Source organism: Hippocampus comes, unplaced genomic scaffold (assembly GCF_001891065.2).
Source record: "Hippocampus comes isolate QL1 unplaced genomic scaffold, H_comes_QL1_v1.1 scaffold437, whole genome shotgun sequence".
NCBI classification, from domain to species: Eukaryota; Metazoa; Chordata; class Actinopteri; order Syngnathiformes; family Syngnathidae; genus Hippocampus; species Hippocampus comes.
The window spans coordinates 21,713-36,109 of record NW_017805699.1 but is presented as its reverse complement, the minus strand read 5'-3'; the positions used below and the strand labels follow the sequence as shown (position 1 = coordinate 36,109).

At 43.4% G+C, this 14,397-nt stretch overlaps 2 protein-coding genes across 11 annotated transcripts in view; both read left to right on the top strand.

Annotated features, from left to right (window-relative positions):
* Window positions 1-14,397, top strand: part of cdk5rap2 (CDK5 regulatory subunit associated protein 2) — a 32,312-nt gene that overhangs the window by 3,132 nt on the left and 14,783 nt on the right. For 6 of the 10 annotated variants that reach the window (XM_019882595.1, XM_019882596.1, XM_019882601.1 and 3 more), the window contains exons 2-28: window positions 41-123; window positions 776-837; window positions 2,241-2,351; window positions 2,666-2,742; window positions 2,825-2,948; window positions 3,055-3,206; window positions 3,279-3,405; window positions 3,486-3,539; window positions 5,853-5,969; window positions 6,824-6,943; window positions 7,032-7,124; window positions 7,207-7,425; window positions 7,788-7,958; window positions 8,036-8,146; window positions 8,342-8,479; window positions 8,734-8,913; window positions 8,982-9,176; window positions 9,835-10,023; window positions 10,207-10,315; window positions 10,422-10,561; window positions 10,635-10,751; window positions 11,001-11,144; window positions 11,232-11,344; window positions 11,949-12,088; window positions 13,474-13,614; window positions 13,686-13,783; window positions 14,210-14,353. In XM_019882595.1, the coding sequence (XP_019738154.1) occupies window positions 41-123; window positions 776-837; window positions 2,241-2,351; window positions 2,666-2,742; window positions 2,825-2,948; window positions 3,055-3,206; window positions 3,279-3,405; window positions 3,486-3,539; window positions 5,853-5,969; window positions 6,824-6,943; window positions 7,032-7,124; window positions 7,207-7,425; window positions 7,788-7,958; window positions 8,036-8,146; window positions 8,342-8,479; window positions 8,734-8,913; window positions 8,982-9,176; window positions 9,835-10,023; window positions 10,207-10,315; window positions 10,422-10,561; window positions 10,635-10,751; window positions 11,001-11,144; window positions 11,232-11,344; window positions 11,949-12,088; window positions 13,474-13,614; window positions 13,686-13,783; window positions 14,210-14,353 (3,469 nt within the window). Of the gene's footprint in view, window positions 1-40; window positions 124-775; window positions 838-2,240; window positions 2,352-2,665; window positions 2,743-2,824; window positions 2,949-3,054; window positions 3,207-3,278; window positions 3,406-3,485; window positions 3,540-5,852; window positions 5,970-6,823; window positions 6,944-7,031; window positions 7,125-7,206; window positions 7,426-7,787; window positions 7,959-8,035; window positions 8,147-8,341; window positions 8,480-8,733; window positions 8,914-8,974; window positions 9,177-9,834; window positions 10,024-10,206; window positions 10,316-10,421; window positions 10,562-10,634; window positions 10,752-11,000; window positions 11,145-11,231; window positions 11,345-11,948; window positions 12,089-13,473; window positions 13,615-13,685; window positions 13,784-14,209; window positions 14,354-14,397 lie in introns of all 10 variants that reach the window. The other 4 variants (XM_019882598.1, XM_019882602.1, XM_019882597.1 and 1 more) reach the window with 2 other exon arrangements.
* LOC109523438 (uncharacterized) lies at window positions 3,625-5,839 on the top strand. Its single transcript, XM_019882604.1, has one exon. The coding sequence runs from the start codon at window positions 4,667-4,669 to the stop codon at window positions 5,780-5,782; it is 1,116 nt and encodes a 371-aa protein (XP_019738163.1). The 5' UTR covers window positions 3,625-4,666; the 3' UTR covers window positions 5,783-5,839.

Here is a 14,397-nt window from a genome sequence, read left to right as displayed (position 1 = left end):
TGTCATGCAGCAACTCATGATTGGATGCCCTTTGATACAGCTCACCAAATGATTTTATATCCAGCTGCAGCCTCCCGGACTCGATCAATGCTGGTAGCCACTCCACCACGGGCGTCATGACAGGTATGGCAAAGCTTCCCTTTTTTTGTTTGTCGACGTTTCCCTTGTGTGTTCATTAACGCCACCGCTGTTGTTTGCCGTTTTCAAACATGAGCAAAGCGATCGGCCGCAAGAGTCTAATTAGGCGCTCCCCCTGATGATTCTTTCGTCTCATAACTTGCGAATGTGACAAGGATGCAAAGTACGACAGAGGCCGCCTTGACAATGAGAGGTTCAGTGCATATAAAAGGGTGCCCCAAAAGGTTTGGGTTTTTTTTTTCCATATAAAAAAATGTGAATTAATTTTACAAAAAAATCAAATTCATGTTAAAAAAAAACATAATGCCCAGACCTAATTCAGTTCTTGCAAAAGCCAAAATAATTGTTGAATCACAAATAAAATCAAACATCTCCAGCTAAGGTGTCCAATCGGTCAATGCCGATTTACCAGATTATCGCAAAGATTACGTTGTACATTGATTCATAATCGTTGTTGCAGACGAGCTTCAGATACGCTCAAGTTTATGAGAAAAAAAAACGAGAGCAATTGTCTTTGATATGGAGGGGCAAGTACCGTATCGGGTACAGTATGCGGCTGATAGCAGGCACTGATAATTACGGAGGAAAAAAAATGTGAGAGGGTCTTGTGAGTAATACTTTCTTATTGTCTCAACAGCACTGTCCTGTCCCGGGAAGATGTCCCCCATCAAAGCCCTCACCATGAAGGACTATGAAAATGTAAATGCTTTGCATCTGCAGTAATTGTTTCCCGAGAAGTCTCGTTCGTCCAGTTAGTTAGTTAGTTGGTTCGATTACACCAGGCATGTCCAGCTCCTGGCCTGCCTGTTTTCCATCTCTCTCGGCTGCAACACACCTGATTCAGATGATCAGGTCATCAGCCAGCATTAGAACATTCCTGATTATTTGAATCAGGTGTGTTGCTCCTGGGAGAGCTGGGAAACAGGCAGGACAGCGGCCCTTGAGGACCGACTTTGGACACCCCTGGATTACACAAAAACTGAACTTCACTAGTTAAGTCAGAATACACACACACACACACACGCGCGCACACACACACACACACACACACACACACACACACACCACGATACAAGATAGTTAGGTTCCACAAAACACTTGTATAGAAAATCTATGCCACACTTTTTAGCTCGCTAGCTAGTTCGCTTGTGCAAATTTATACTAGTTGGTTAGGTCATGCATACATTGAATATGTGATTTTTATTTTATTTTTTTGTTTAATCGATTTTGTAGTTTGATGGTTGGTTGGTTGGTTATACTAAGAGTTAATTGGCCAGCTATTTATTCAGTTAGCTACACTACATCAGCTAGCTAGTTTGCCCAGTTAGATAACATACAAAAACTGCACATCACTAGTTGGTCAGTCAGTCAGATTATACGAAAGATACATGACACAAATTAGTTAGTCGGGTCACACAAAACAACACTAGTACAGATCCACTTTAAAAAAATCTACACCATACTAGTTAGCAAACTAGCTAACTATCTTATCGTACAAAATTATACTAGTTACAAAAAAATAGGAAATTCGACTTTTGAACAATTTTGTGTCTTAAGTTAGTTGGGTAATTAGTTAGTTAGCTAGTCTCCATGTACAGATGCTTCCATTGACCGTTGTGTCCATTGTTGCCTCCACGTTCCATTGCATGATACTCCACCTGAACCACAGTAAACCATTTATGGACATTTTTTTAAAAAGAGGAGGGGGATGTATGAGGCATGCTGACCTTCAGACATGGCCTGAACTGCCTGGCTGATGGTTGCAGATTGAGATGTTTTATGGACTGGAAGGGAGCAGACTGCACCCCCATCCCACACAGCCCGCCCCACCTCCCATTTCCAGATGCATGCTGCTCAGAGCCCCGCAGCACAATGATGCACAGTTGGCCTGGCTTTCACATGCAAGCATGATGAAGGGCTTCATTCATTTGAACAACACAGACAAATACACAATTGTTCTACCCATGTGATTCACAGATTTTAGTCAACGTGATTAGTTTTACCTTTCTTTGCAAACTCGAGACGATTGCATTAGGGACAAAAACAACAGGAGTGGCTCGTAGTAATAAGGTGCTAATGTGTTTGTTTGCTTTTGTCCACAGCAAATCACCGCGCTGAAGAAGGAGAACTTCAACCTGAAACTGCGCATTTACTTCATGGAGGAGCGCATGCAGCAGAAATGCAACGACTCCACAGAGGACATATTCAAAACGGTAGCAAAACAAAATCTCAATACCGCATATCTTTGTGTTGTCACTGTATTTACTGTAAAACTGACACACAAAATACATACATTCAAACATTGTTTATTTAAACACCAATACGTTCAACCAAACCATGTAATAAGTCCAGTAGCTTAATGCTAAAGTGATGCAATACGCCATTGATGAGCTAATGGAAATTAGCATCGAAGTTATGGTAATTATTAACACAATGTTATTGTGTCAATGCCACCCATGTCCACACGAAATTAAATAGTTCAGTCTTTTGGGGTTGGCACAATAGACTGAATGTCTTCTCTTCACAGAATATTGAGTTGAAAGTGGAATTGGAGTCAATGAAGAGAGACATGGCAGAGAAGCAGGAGTTGCTCGTATCTGCGTCGTAAGAGCTCCATCCGCCGTCCAGGTTTGTAAACTTTGATACATAGTGATCAGCTAAGCCACATCTGTGAATGCTTTGGCAGCAAAGCGCTGGAGAGTCTGGCTGGTCGAGAGACTGGTGAGCCACAGCGCATCAGAGAGCAAGCGCAGCGTGACATGGATGCGCTCCGTGACTCGTTCAACAAGACGATTGCAGAACTGGAAGAAGTGAGTTTAACTATCGAGGCATTTGCAAAACATCATGACCGCCACCTGTACGACAGGAGTGGGAGAACGGTGGCACAAATGTTTTTGTTTTTCTTTCATGCATCAGTCCCTGCGAACAGCTGAAGATGAGGTGGAGAAGATGGCTGCCATCGCTGAGCAAGAAAAGCTCAAAAACATCAACATGGAGAAGCAGCTCCAATTCGTGGGACTGCCCGGCTCCATGCAAGACCTACAGCTGGCCCTGCAGGAGAAGGATTGGTAAGCATCAAGAACAAGGCTAACGCTCACATTCGTGTTTGGGGATGTTTCATTGTTGTTTTCCCCCGTCAGCATCATTGAGCAGCTGAAGATAACCTTAACAAATCAAGAAGCCGAGCTCCGTCAGACCAACAACAGGCACAGAGAGATGGACATGGTTTCTTCTGATCAAGTCAAACAGCTAACAGATGAACTACAGGTGTGACTTTCTTTCGATGGATTGATCTCATTGCTCGGAGTACATTTGACATCACGCCAATCGCTTGTTTTGACTCCTAGGCCCTGAGGGACGAACTACTCAGAGAAAAGGACAAAATAAAACCTGACCACCAGGTTGGTGCTTTTCCTTTTTTTTTTTTTTTTTTTTTTCCCCCGGCTTTTCAGGCCGGTGCCCCCAGGGTGGTTCTTTTTCTTTTTTTTTTTTTTTTTTTTTTGTCCCTCGGCTCTTCAGGCCAGTGGAATCTCTTTGCATCTTTGTGTCATCCTGTTATATAAATCTCATCTATTCTGCTTCCACTCAAAAGCTCAGTGTCAGTTAAGTCAAGAAAAGTTCTCCATATACTGTAAAATGCCGTAGGGAGTCTAATGGAAGTTGCCATTCTTGTCATGGTATTAACTGTCAAACAACTGATACTTTAATGCAAACAGAGCAAAGAATAGTACTCAGAGGCATACTGTATATATTCTCTGCTCTGTGGGAGCGAAAATTCCTTGTGTAATTGGGTACCGTTTCTACTTCTTAACTGACGGTTTGGCTAATTTTTAGCCCAGAGTAGTAGCAGCAATTCATCTTGCCACTCTGTAACATCTTACAAGCTCTCCCTACTTTGCACATAGAACATGGTGAACTCGCTCATTAAGCTGAGTTTACGGCCCCTCATCAGGTATTGGAGGCAGGTCCCGGGTCACAAAGTTAAAACCGGATTATCAGCCCTGTCTGGAGTCGGTTATTTATGGCCATCCATATTGACTGAAAAGCCAAGCTCACCACTCGGCATTCGTCAGTTTGCGTGTAGTATAACTTGTCTGGCATCACCAGAGGCTCTTTCGGTGGCATCCTCTGGATTTCGGTGTAATGGGATATGTGACAACAATGATTGCGAGAAGATGCCTCATTTAAGTGGATATTTTAGAAAATTGGCCAGTCCAGTCTCCAGCGGCCCCCTACCACCTTCAAAGCTGATGCTGCATACAGTAATGCAGCATCCAGAGGGAGCTTTTTGAGAGCTGGTAAGGCGTCAGCCATAACAAAGATTACTACGGTAACCTCAGAGGATTTGACCTGATCGACTGCCGTTGGATGTGAGTGGAACAGAGGCAGGAGCGGGGATTATTCAAGGCTTAGTGCTTACAGTGCTTTGTAATCATTCATTCTCTCCTGTGGTTTGGACAATGATGGGTCGCTCTTCCGTGGCTGACAGAGAGAGGATCTTTAGCAATGGCCATTTTGGACCTCTTTTATGTGGACGAATCTTAAAGGCGAGATGAAGGACTTGTGTCGCATTTGCAATGGTCGTCTGGTTGGCAACCAGTGTCGTTGGATCTTCAGCTCATCCGCAAAGAGGAAGCTGCAAATCATTTTGTCACACGTGCTCGGCTGGGAGGTGACCCGCGACGGCCGCGGAGAGTTCCTCTGTGGGAAATGTGTATTCCAGCTGGAGAAGGTGATACAGTGTGACGTGAACCTCAGCCAGCTGCAGGAACAGCACAACAGCAAAGTGCTGAAAATACAAGCGGAGAAGGCTCATCTGATCGAGTGCATCATCCATGTCTACAACAAACACAACCCCGACCAGGAAAAGAGCGACGAGGAGAGCGTCCGCTCAAAAACTCCCCTCAGGTCATCCGGGGCGGCCAGTTTTGACGACGAGGCCGCGAGTCTGCTCCCCAGTGAGACACAATCGCCCAGGGAGAGCGGCAGTAGTCACTGCATGAGGAGATGTGTGAGTCTGGATCGACTCGTGGGCAAAGGAGTTTTCCCGGGACGTTCAGGTCTCAAGAAATGGAGGATGGGATCAACTGTGGGGCTGGACATCTCGATGAAGAGCTTTGGTTTGCGGGGCTCGCGTGGCAGCTCTCAGAGCATGTACCTGGACCTGGTCCACTCCAAGGGCACGTTCCCTCGGTCCGGATTCAAAGGCCGTTCTGCATCCTTGCAGTCCCTCAATCGAGACTTTGACACTGCAGAAACTACGCCACGTAAGACAAAAGTTAGAGAGCCTAAGACGTTTATCTTCAGAAACGCTGCCGCTGATGATCCAGTGGGAAAGGCTCAAGCTAAAATGCTCCTGCGCAGATCCTCACGGCAGCCCTCGGTCATCTCTGACTTGATCCAGCTCCTGCGCTGCCTCAGCAAACAAAGCGTTTCAGTCCCGGCCGGGAGTCGCCTCCCTGTTTTGAAGAGGTTCACTGTTGGACATCTCTATGCCTGTAACAAGCGAATGCGCAGAGAGACTCGGTGGAAGTCTCTCCATGACCTAACAGAAGAATTTGATGACCAATACATACCTGCAACAGCGGAGGTAGTTCTTTGCTGCAATCGAACTGGGCAAACTGTCACTGGTGGTAAATATTAGTGGAACTCAAGGGAGTTATTTATCTTTCCTCTTTTCTTTTTTTTTTTTGTTTTCCAAATCTGCCAAATAGAGCGAGGTTCATCAACTCGAGTCCGTCAACAAGCAGCTGACTGAAGAGCTCACCCAGGCAAAAAGTACCCATGAGAACCTGACAAAGACACTGGAAGAAATCCAGAGTGAAACCAAGGTACAGTGAGGTCCAGACCCACCTACAAGCGTTGAAAACCTGCAACATTTAGAGAGACCATTTTTTAAAAATGGTAACCTTTAAACAAATGTTAAATTAAGACACTTTCCGCAATATGGCTGCCGATAGGGCTGTATTTTAGGCAAAATAACAGATATTAGCTTTGATGTTATATTTTCCTCTTTGCTCTGTGGCAAAAAGACAACTACTATATTATTGGAGGTCAGTTGGTGATCTTTTTATTCTTCTTACTCTTGATAATGCTGCATCACATCCAGTAGACCTCAATTGTGGCACGTGGTAGATCATTGTGAAGGTGAAGACTCTAAATTCCGATTTACCTGTTTTCTGAAAAATGAAAAGCAAAAATGAACCATGGGGAAACACTGTACACTGAGATGGCATTTCAAGCTGTTTTTTTAGACCATTTTTTAAAAATGGTAACCTTTAAACAAATGTTAAATTAAGACACTTTCCGCAATATGGCTGCCGATAGGGCTGTATTTTAGGCAAAATAACAGATATTAGCTTTGATGTTATATTTTCCTCTTTGCTCTGTGGCAAAAAGACAACTACTATATTATTGGAGGTCAGTTGGTGATCTTTTTATTCTTCTTACTCTTGATAATGCTGCATCACATCCAGTAGACCTCAATTGTGGCACGTGGTAGATCATTGTGAAGGTGAAGACTCTAAATTCCGATTTACCTGTTTTCTGAAAAATGAAAAGCAAAAATGAACCATGGGGAAACACTGTACACTGAGATGGCATTTCAAGCTGTTTTTTTTTTGTTTGTTTGTTTGTTTAGTTTTGTGCTTCTGCATAAAATATATTAAATAATGTTTGTACACAGATGCTGTCAGGAAGGCTGGATAAGAGTGAGAATGAACTCCAAACTGAGAAGAAAAACGGGCTAAAGCGAGACAAAACTATTCAAGGGCTCACACAGGTCATCAAAGAAAAAGAGAAAGAGGTGAAGCCTTGAAAGACAAACTTATTGAACCTTCTTTGGAAGCCCAACATTAATAATGTGTCACCCTGTCCCTCTTGGCTCTGCACAGATTGCAGAGTTGTGCCATGAGATCGAGGACCGGGATGATGCTCTCGCCAAAGCCAGGGAGACAGCGCACAAGGCCCAGATGCAAAAATATCAGGTAAGTTTTGTCTTTTCTGGCCAGGGAGAAACCATGAAAACCTTTGATTTAACAACATAGTATCTTGCATTTCCTCCTTTAGGGAGCGGAAGAACACCAAAGTCTATTAATGACCAAGCAAACAGAGCTGATCCAGCTCCAGGGCGAGCACCACGCCAAGGTGCTCGAAGCCCAAAAGCTGCAGCGGGCCCTGGACAGGAAGGAGCATGAGCTATCTGACTTGCAGCAGGCAAAAGAACAGCTGGAGGTGCAGTTGGAAGACCTGCAGCAGCAGAAGAAGAAGGGAGACAAAGCCTTGAATGTGAGACTTGATTGAAAGGAAATGAAAAAAACGACTTACTCTATCCCACCCACAAGAGGCAAAAATCTGTGACAAAGAAAGGCGCTGCTTTTCAAGCAAGCTATCGTTTCGTGTAACGATAGTCTGCTAGCTGATTGCTAACATATGATGTGAAACACTATAGACAGGCTAACAGAAACTGGCTTCAATGTTACTGTCGTTATAAACCTTCAAACAAGTTTTATAACAAACACAAACAGAGCAGCAACACATCAGTCAAGCACTCATCTGGATGTTGTAAAAAGCCGTCAAAAATATACATTTTGTTGAAAAACCTACATAGGGGTTCACTGTGTTCAAATATTGTCATCATCACCCCCCAGGATCTTACCAACCAACTGAAAAAGCTCAGCGATGAAATCGGGGAGAAGGAAAGCTCTCTGGAGCATCAGTACCAGGAGCTGTTGGACCAAACCAGAAGAAAAGTGCACGCTCATGAAGTCACCATCCAGCGGCTAACATTCACCTTGGCTGATAAAGAGCAGCAGTTACAGGTGACACAACAGTAATAATTCAAATAAAACAAAAAGCATACTTTTTTTTGTAACTGGTTTGGGGTTTGATCTTTTAGGAGTACATAAACGCGGTCAGAGATTTTGAGCAGAACAAGAGTCCCTCAGGAAACGACGGGATGCTCGCGAAGCTGTGCCAAAGGTTGAAAGAGAAGGAAAAGGCACTAGAGGTGAGCCTTACTAAACCTTAAATTTTAAAGTTTTCGCTGGTGCCTAGAGATAAAAGTTTAAAGTTGATGACCTTAAATCTACTCATTTAACGGTAATGCTAACATATACTGGTAAACGCCAAAAATGGGATGGCATTTATGTGGCACTGTTATAACACGCATTTTATGACGAGTTTCACCACTGCCTACTCACAGCAAGCGCTGGATGAGAGATTTGCAGCCATCGAAGAGAAAGACAACAAAATCCATGAGCTGCAACTGTCACTCCGTGTAAAGGAGAGGGACCTCGAGAGGCTCAAGAACATTCTGTTGCACAATGAAGAAACTATTAATGTGAGTAGATGAGAGTTAGATTTAGTGCTCTACGTTCTTCAGATAATTCTCGGACAAACGATTTAACCAAGCTAAAATGCTAATAAAACATCTCACCATATCTTAGCTAGCAAGACTTGAATTAGACAGATGCATTTGTTTCTGTATGTACTATATTTATATCCAGGTATTAGTTATATATGCAGTACAAGTAATTCAAAAGTCAATTTTACTTAATATTTTCACTTAAAACCCGTTGCATTTTCCCTGCTCAGAGTTTTGATAGCCTGATCAAGGAGAAGGATCTGGAACTGCAGCACCTTGCAAACACACTAAAGAACCTGCAGAGGGCCAAGCAAGACATGGAGGACAACCTGAACAGGTCGCTGAGAGAGAAAGACTCCATCATTAGCCAGCTGCAGCTCTCCCTCAACGGCAAGATCAAAGACTTGGAGGTCAGTCCACGTATGTGCTAATGCCTGAGCTTGGTGTCACGCAATGTCGACCTCCCGTCCTTTTGCAGGAATTGTCCGAATCGGTGCTGAGCCAGTCGCAAAGTCACGCACGCGACTTGGCCGAGCAGATGGGCCAGAGGTTAAAGGTGAATGAGGCAATGCTGGCCGAGGCTGTGAAAGCCAGGGAAAGGCTTGTGGCCGAAAACGAGGTCGCCGTGGAAGGACTGCTGGCAACGATTAGTAGCAAGGACCAACTCATCAAGGTTAAATGCAAAAGCATCTACTAGCGTTCGGATGAATAGACGCTACCCTACTTCCAAGCATTCGGATTTACAAACAAACTGCTTTTAGAATTCCTTTGCATTTTGTTGTTTGACAAGTGGAGGCAGACACCGATGATAACAACAGAACAAAAATGGATAAATAGCAACATGACCAGTCCTATCTACGAACAGCTTTATGGAACATGACATTTGTTTGCAAAGTAGGGTAGCATCTATAATTTCCTTTGAAAAATCGATTTTTTTCCTTAAAAGACTTTCTAAAAAAAACATACTGTATATAATCTATTCTCAAAAGGTTGCTTTTCTAAATAAATGGGCTTATTTTCCCCCCACCCCCCTTTTTTTTTTTTACATATTTAGTTTCTCAACAAAATCTGTTTTCCAGCTGAAATGTTTCCTAAAAAAAATTGCTACATTCTTATTTTTTTCAAAAGTCTCTATTTCTGCTCTTCTATTTCTACAATATGGACTTAAAAAAAACAGAATACACAGTACTCATACAAAAGAAGACGAGAAACGTTTTTGAGTGTTCCAAGATTAAGGCTAGGGAAGTACCAATAACGTCAAAATAATGATTTACAAATGATATATCTGTCGCTGTTTTTTTTTTTTTTTTTTTAAACTATAATCTTATCAGGAGTCTGCCGAGCACTACAACCGCATGCTATCTGAGCGTTCCCAAGAGATTCAGGAGCTGAGGAAGCAGCTGTCCGACAGCCATCAGCTCACCGCCGCTGAGAGGCAAAGCTCCACGGCGGCCCAGAAGGAATCTTTGGAAACCGCAGAGCTGCGATTCCTCCTCAATGAAAAAGACAGCGTCATCGAAGTAAGCCCCCCGCGGGATAAAAAGGGACTCTCTGCTGTCAAATGTGCTTAACTTGAAAGCCTAAGAGGAGGGAAATGAAATTAGAACACCCACAGAGCCAGTAATCCTGTCCTTTATTTTGACTTGTTTTAATTACTGGACAAGTTGGAAGTGACAACTCTGTGACATGGTTGAATTTTGCAGAGGCTCCTCCACCGTGGCCAGGAGACGGAGCACGACAAGGAGCCAGATTACGTGCTGGAGCTAAGACAAACCATCCAGATCATGCAAGAGAAGTTAGATGAGCGCCAAGGTGAGGCTAATTCAGGGTATGAGTGTGTGAGCGTGAATAACACCATGATACATTCATGTAACTTTTCATTGATATCTTTTTTTTTTTTTTTTTCCTGGCAACATAGCCGAACTCTCCAGGAGGAACAGCGACGACAGCGTGGAGAACATTCCACTATCCAAGAAGACTGTTGTAGTTCTTAAGAAAGAGCTGGCACAGAAAACGGAGGCTCTCAACAAAGCGCTGAAAAGGGAGAATGAACTGAAGGTCTTGTTTTCCTTCATCATGTGGGAAATCTTTCTTTTCATGTCGACTCACTGGTGCTACTATGTCCATCTAGATGTCTTTAGCCGAGCTGCAGGCATTGCTGTCCGAGCTGGAGGGCCGCAGTGAAGGCCAGGCCGCCAACATCGAGTCCCTGACTGCCACCCTTGAGACCAAGGATGAGATAATTCATGTAAGAAGTCTCTCATGGAAGGAGCATTTTCTTTTGATTGCTCCTTTCCTGGGCTAGGTATTTAGAAAATATTCCAGATTGGAAACAAAAATAAGTTCATTTAAGTTCCCCATGTAGAGGCAACCTTCAATTATTGAAATTCACTCGTGTTTTTTCCCATGGAAAGTTTCCAATTGTGAATGTTTTTGTGATCCGACTCCTTCCCCAACTGTCCCAAATCCTAATGGTTACGTCTTGCTCTCTGAGCAGGTTCTCCAACAACGCCTCGGCCCGCAAGGGGACACGCAAGGTGATTTCGCCCCGGATCGGGTCATTGGCGGCAGCATCGATCGATCGCCTTCGGGGCTCCCAGAAAGAGAGAGAACCATGATTGGTGGAGACAGCCAGCAAGAAGTAATTGAAAAATCTACAACCGCTTTTCTGGTTGATGAAAATGGGAAAGAAAACAGTTTGAAGTTTGATTGGTTACTTGGTTTTCAGGTGCTTCCCAACCTCGTAGCTTTGCAGCAGGAGCACGAGGCTCTCAACAAAGCGCTGAGGGCCGAGCAGCAGCTCTACTCCAGCCTTGTCAGGACTGTGAAGGAGCAGGACAGGTGGGACAGGCCACACCAGGAAAATATCATTTGTATTTGTCGCTTAATGTTGTGGTTCCAACGTGAAAAAAAAAAATTATGCTGGACCAGTTTTACATAAAGAAATATTTTGACGAAGTGGCATAGGATTCAAAATGCAACTCATCACTATGATAAATGTAGTTTTCTTATCTACTGAGAACCCTGCGCTTATCCCATCTTGCGGTAATCTTTTTTTGCTTAAAACAAACACTCCAAAGGCTTGTGTTTTCATGTCAGGTGCTTGGTCTCCATGTGCCAATGTAGTTTGGATTGCTTACAATGGAGAAATTCGCAATTTACAGCAAAATTTTGAAAGAAGAAAGTAGAAAAACAAAGGACTGATATTGTCTGTATTTGAAATAAGTTGATATCTGCAATGTAGTTCACTAACAAATATGGAGGAAACAGAGAAAAAAAAATACCGAATTAATATCCCATGCTGAAACACATTGGTACTATCAGTCTAAAAGGGAGTAGGAAGAGGTTAAAATGGATTTGAATCCTCCCCCTCCACCATGAAGATAAATTATCCTTTGAGGAAGTGCAGTCCAAAATAATAATGAAAGGTGTGTTCGGTTTGCAGCGCCCAACGTCTTCACGCTCTACAGCTGGAGCTGACGGCAGTGCAGCTCCTCAGGCAGCAGCTGGAGGACGGTGTCAAAGCCAACGAGGAGCTCAGAGACGACTTGGAGAGAGAGCTAGACAGAGCCAAAGTCAGAGAAGGTGTAGTGCACATGCATGAGAGTCCTTCATGAGCTCCAAATGGGGGTCATTTGTATCAATTAGGTTGCTAGGAAACCCGACAAATCTGAAGTTCTGCTCGGAAATGAGTTTAGTGACCATGTGGGAAATACAAATACACAGACAGGCCTGCCCATCTTCTTTGTCCTCTGTCACTCTAAACTGTGTTTGCTCATGCTAACAAGATCCCAGCCCCTCTTCATTTCAGCATCTGTCCCTTCTGTCAGCTCTTCATCTCCATCATCACTTGCGCATTTGCATGCTGACTTTCTATTTGTTCTCTCTGTCTCTCTCTTTCCATGTTCTCACACTTTCATTCTCCTGACTTGTTCTCCTGTCCTTGTTTTTAAAAAAACAAAACGTGAATAAAGGCTTCCGTTTGTCCATCTTTGGGTTTCTCACATACTTGTTCAACTTCCCCATTAAGCCATTGGTCTGCTGATTACTTCACATCTCCGTGGGTATTAATCCAGCCGACTCGGCCATCTGCCACTGTAAATTAGTTTAATCTAAAATCCGATGAACGTCTTGTTATATAACGAAGCAAATTGGTTTGTTTATTTAAGTACAACTCTCCACTCTCCTAATCTCAAGTCAAGTCAGGGCATGACTTTGAGGCTGACTGAAAGTTTCTCTGTGCACGCAGGTATTCCCGTAAGCCCCGTTATTTAAGAGTTGGTCCACACATGCGCCTCTGTTAGTGTGCGTGAGTGTGCATGTCAGCGCATCAAACATCATTGCACAGAGTGGAAGGTATAGAAATGGGTCAGCTAACAAGCAGCTCTCTATGCAAGATGGATCTGGCCAATTATAACTGATGACATTTCCGTATTTCCCCATGATGATGCCTCTTAAATCACATGGGGGAAAACATAAATATTGCACCTCCTTCCTAGCCTGATCAGTTATTATTATTATTTATTTTTAGTTTTTTATGAGCTGTCGCCAAATGTTCTTTTTTAAGGGTGTTCCTTTCATCCACTTCTTCCTCTCTCACAGCTGATTTAATAAAGTCTTTCTGTCATATGTACTTCCATTTCTATCAGTTGTCTTCCGACATGCTATCCTTCATTTATTCTCATCCACGTCATCTCTGCTACTAATACAATGTCATATGCATAGAAAACACATCACTGCATTAACACTCTCCTGCACCTCCCTCCCAAAAATCAACAAAAATGTTGGAAAGCACTGGCCTGAGACTGGATCCTTGATGGATTCAGACATACCAATAGAAATATACTTGTGATGTCAAGTTTTAAGTTGGTTCGGTACAGTACAGCATGTCAGAGCTTTAACTACAAAATTATATTGTTTTAAAAAAATCAAGACGAGGGTTTTTGTAACACTGTAATGTTTGTGTTCAGGCGTGAATGTAGTTGATGCCAAAGAACTGGAGAGCATGCAGCATCAGCTGGAAGATGCCCAGCGTTGGAATGCCTCTCTGCAGGCCCGCTTGGGGGCCATCCAGAACCGCGGCGGAGGAGTGGGCGGCACCGGCGACAGCCGTACGATGTCCACATGACACTTATGCCCGTGTGAAATATTTCTGTTAAATTTTGTGGTCCTTTCTCCTAAGGAGACTCGCTGAGTTTCATCGGCGACCAGACCTCTTACATGAGCATTTGTGTGGATGAGGGGCATGACAACATTTCGCCACAGGAGCTCAAACTGAAGGTGAATTCACTTTATGCAAATGCTACAGGCTAACGGAAATTAGCATAGATGTTATGGTAATCTAAAGGTTCAAATAACTCCATCATTAACACACACACACTCACACAACATATAACAATACAGTACTCCAGAAATAAAATGGCTTGTGTTCTGACTCAACCTCTATTACTGGATATGAGTTTGGGACCTTTATGCCAAGCATGTTGTGGCACAATGTGATACTTCACTGAAGAGACGCAAGTCTAAATTTTGACTCACCTGTATACTGTAAAAACTCCTAAAAAGCAATGTTTAAAAATCTGTTATGGAAATAAATTGATAGCTTTTCTCAATTCATCCACAAGAGAAATTGACTGTTACAGTAGTATGTATTGTCGCACTACAGTAGGGGTTAGTATGTCACTTAAGTTTGTCTGCATCTGTTAGGTGCGAGAGCTGCAGGACTGTGTTAGCAGGCTTCAAGCGTTAAATGTAGACCTCCAGAGCAGGCTGGCAGCACATGAGAAGGCTCACCAAGATGTTTTCAACAAGGACGACCAAAACCTGGCCAGCAGTCACCCATGGAAACAGGTTGGAGACCACAAAGGCAGTGCTTTCTCTCAACCGCGCACACT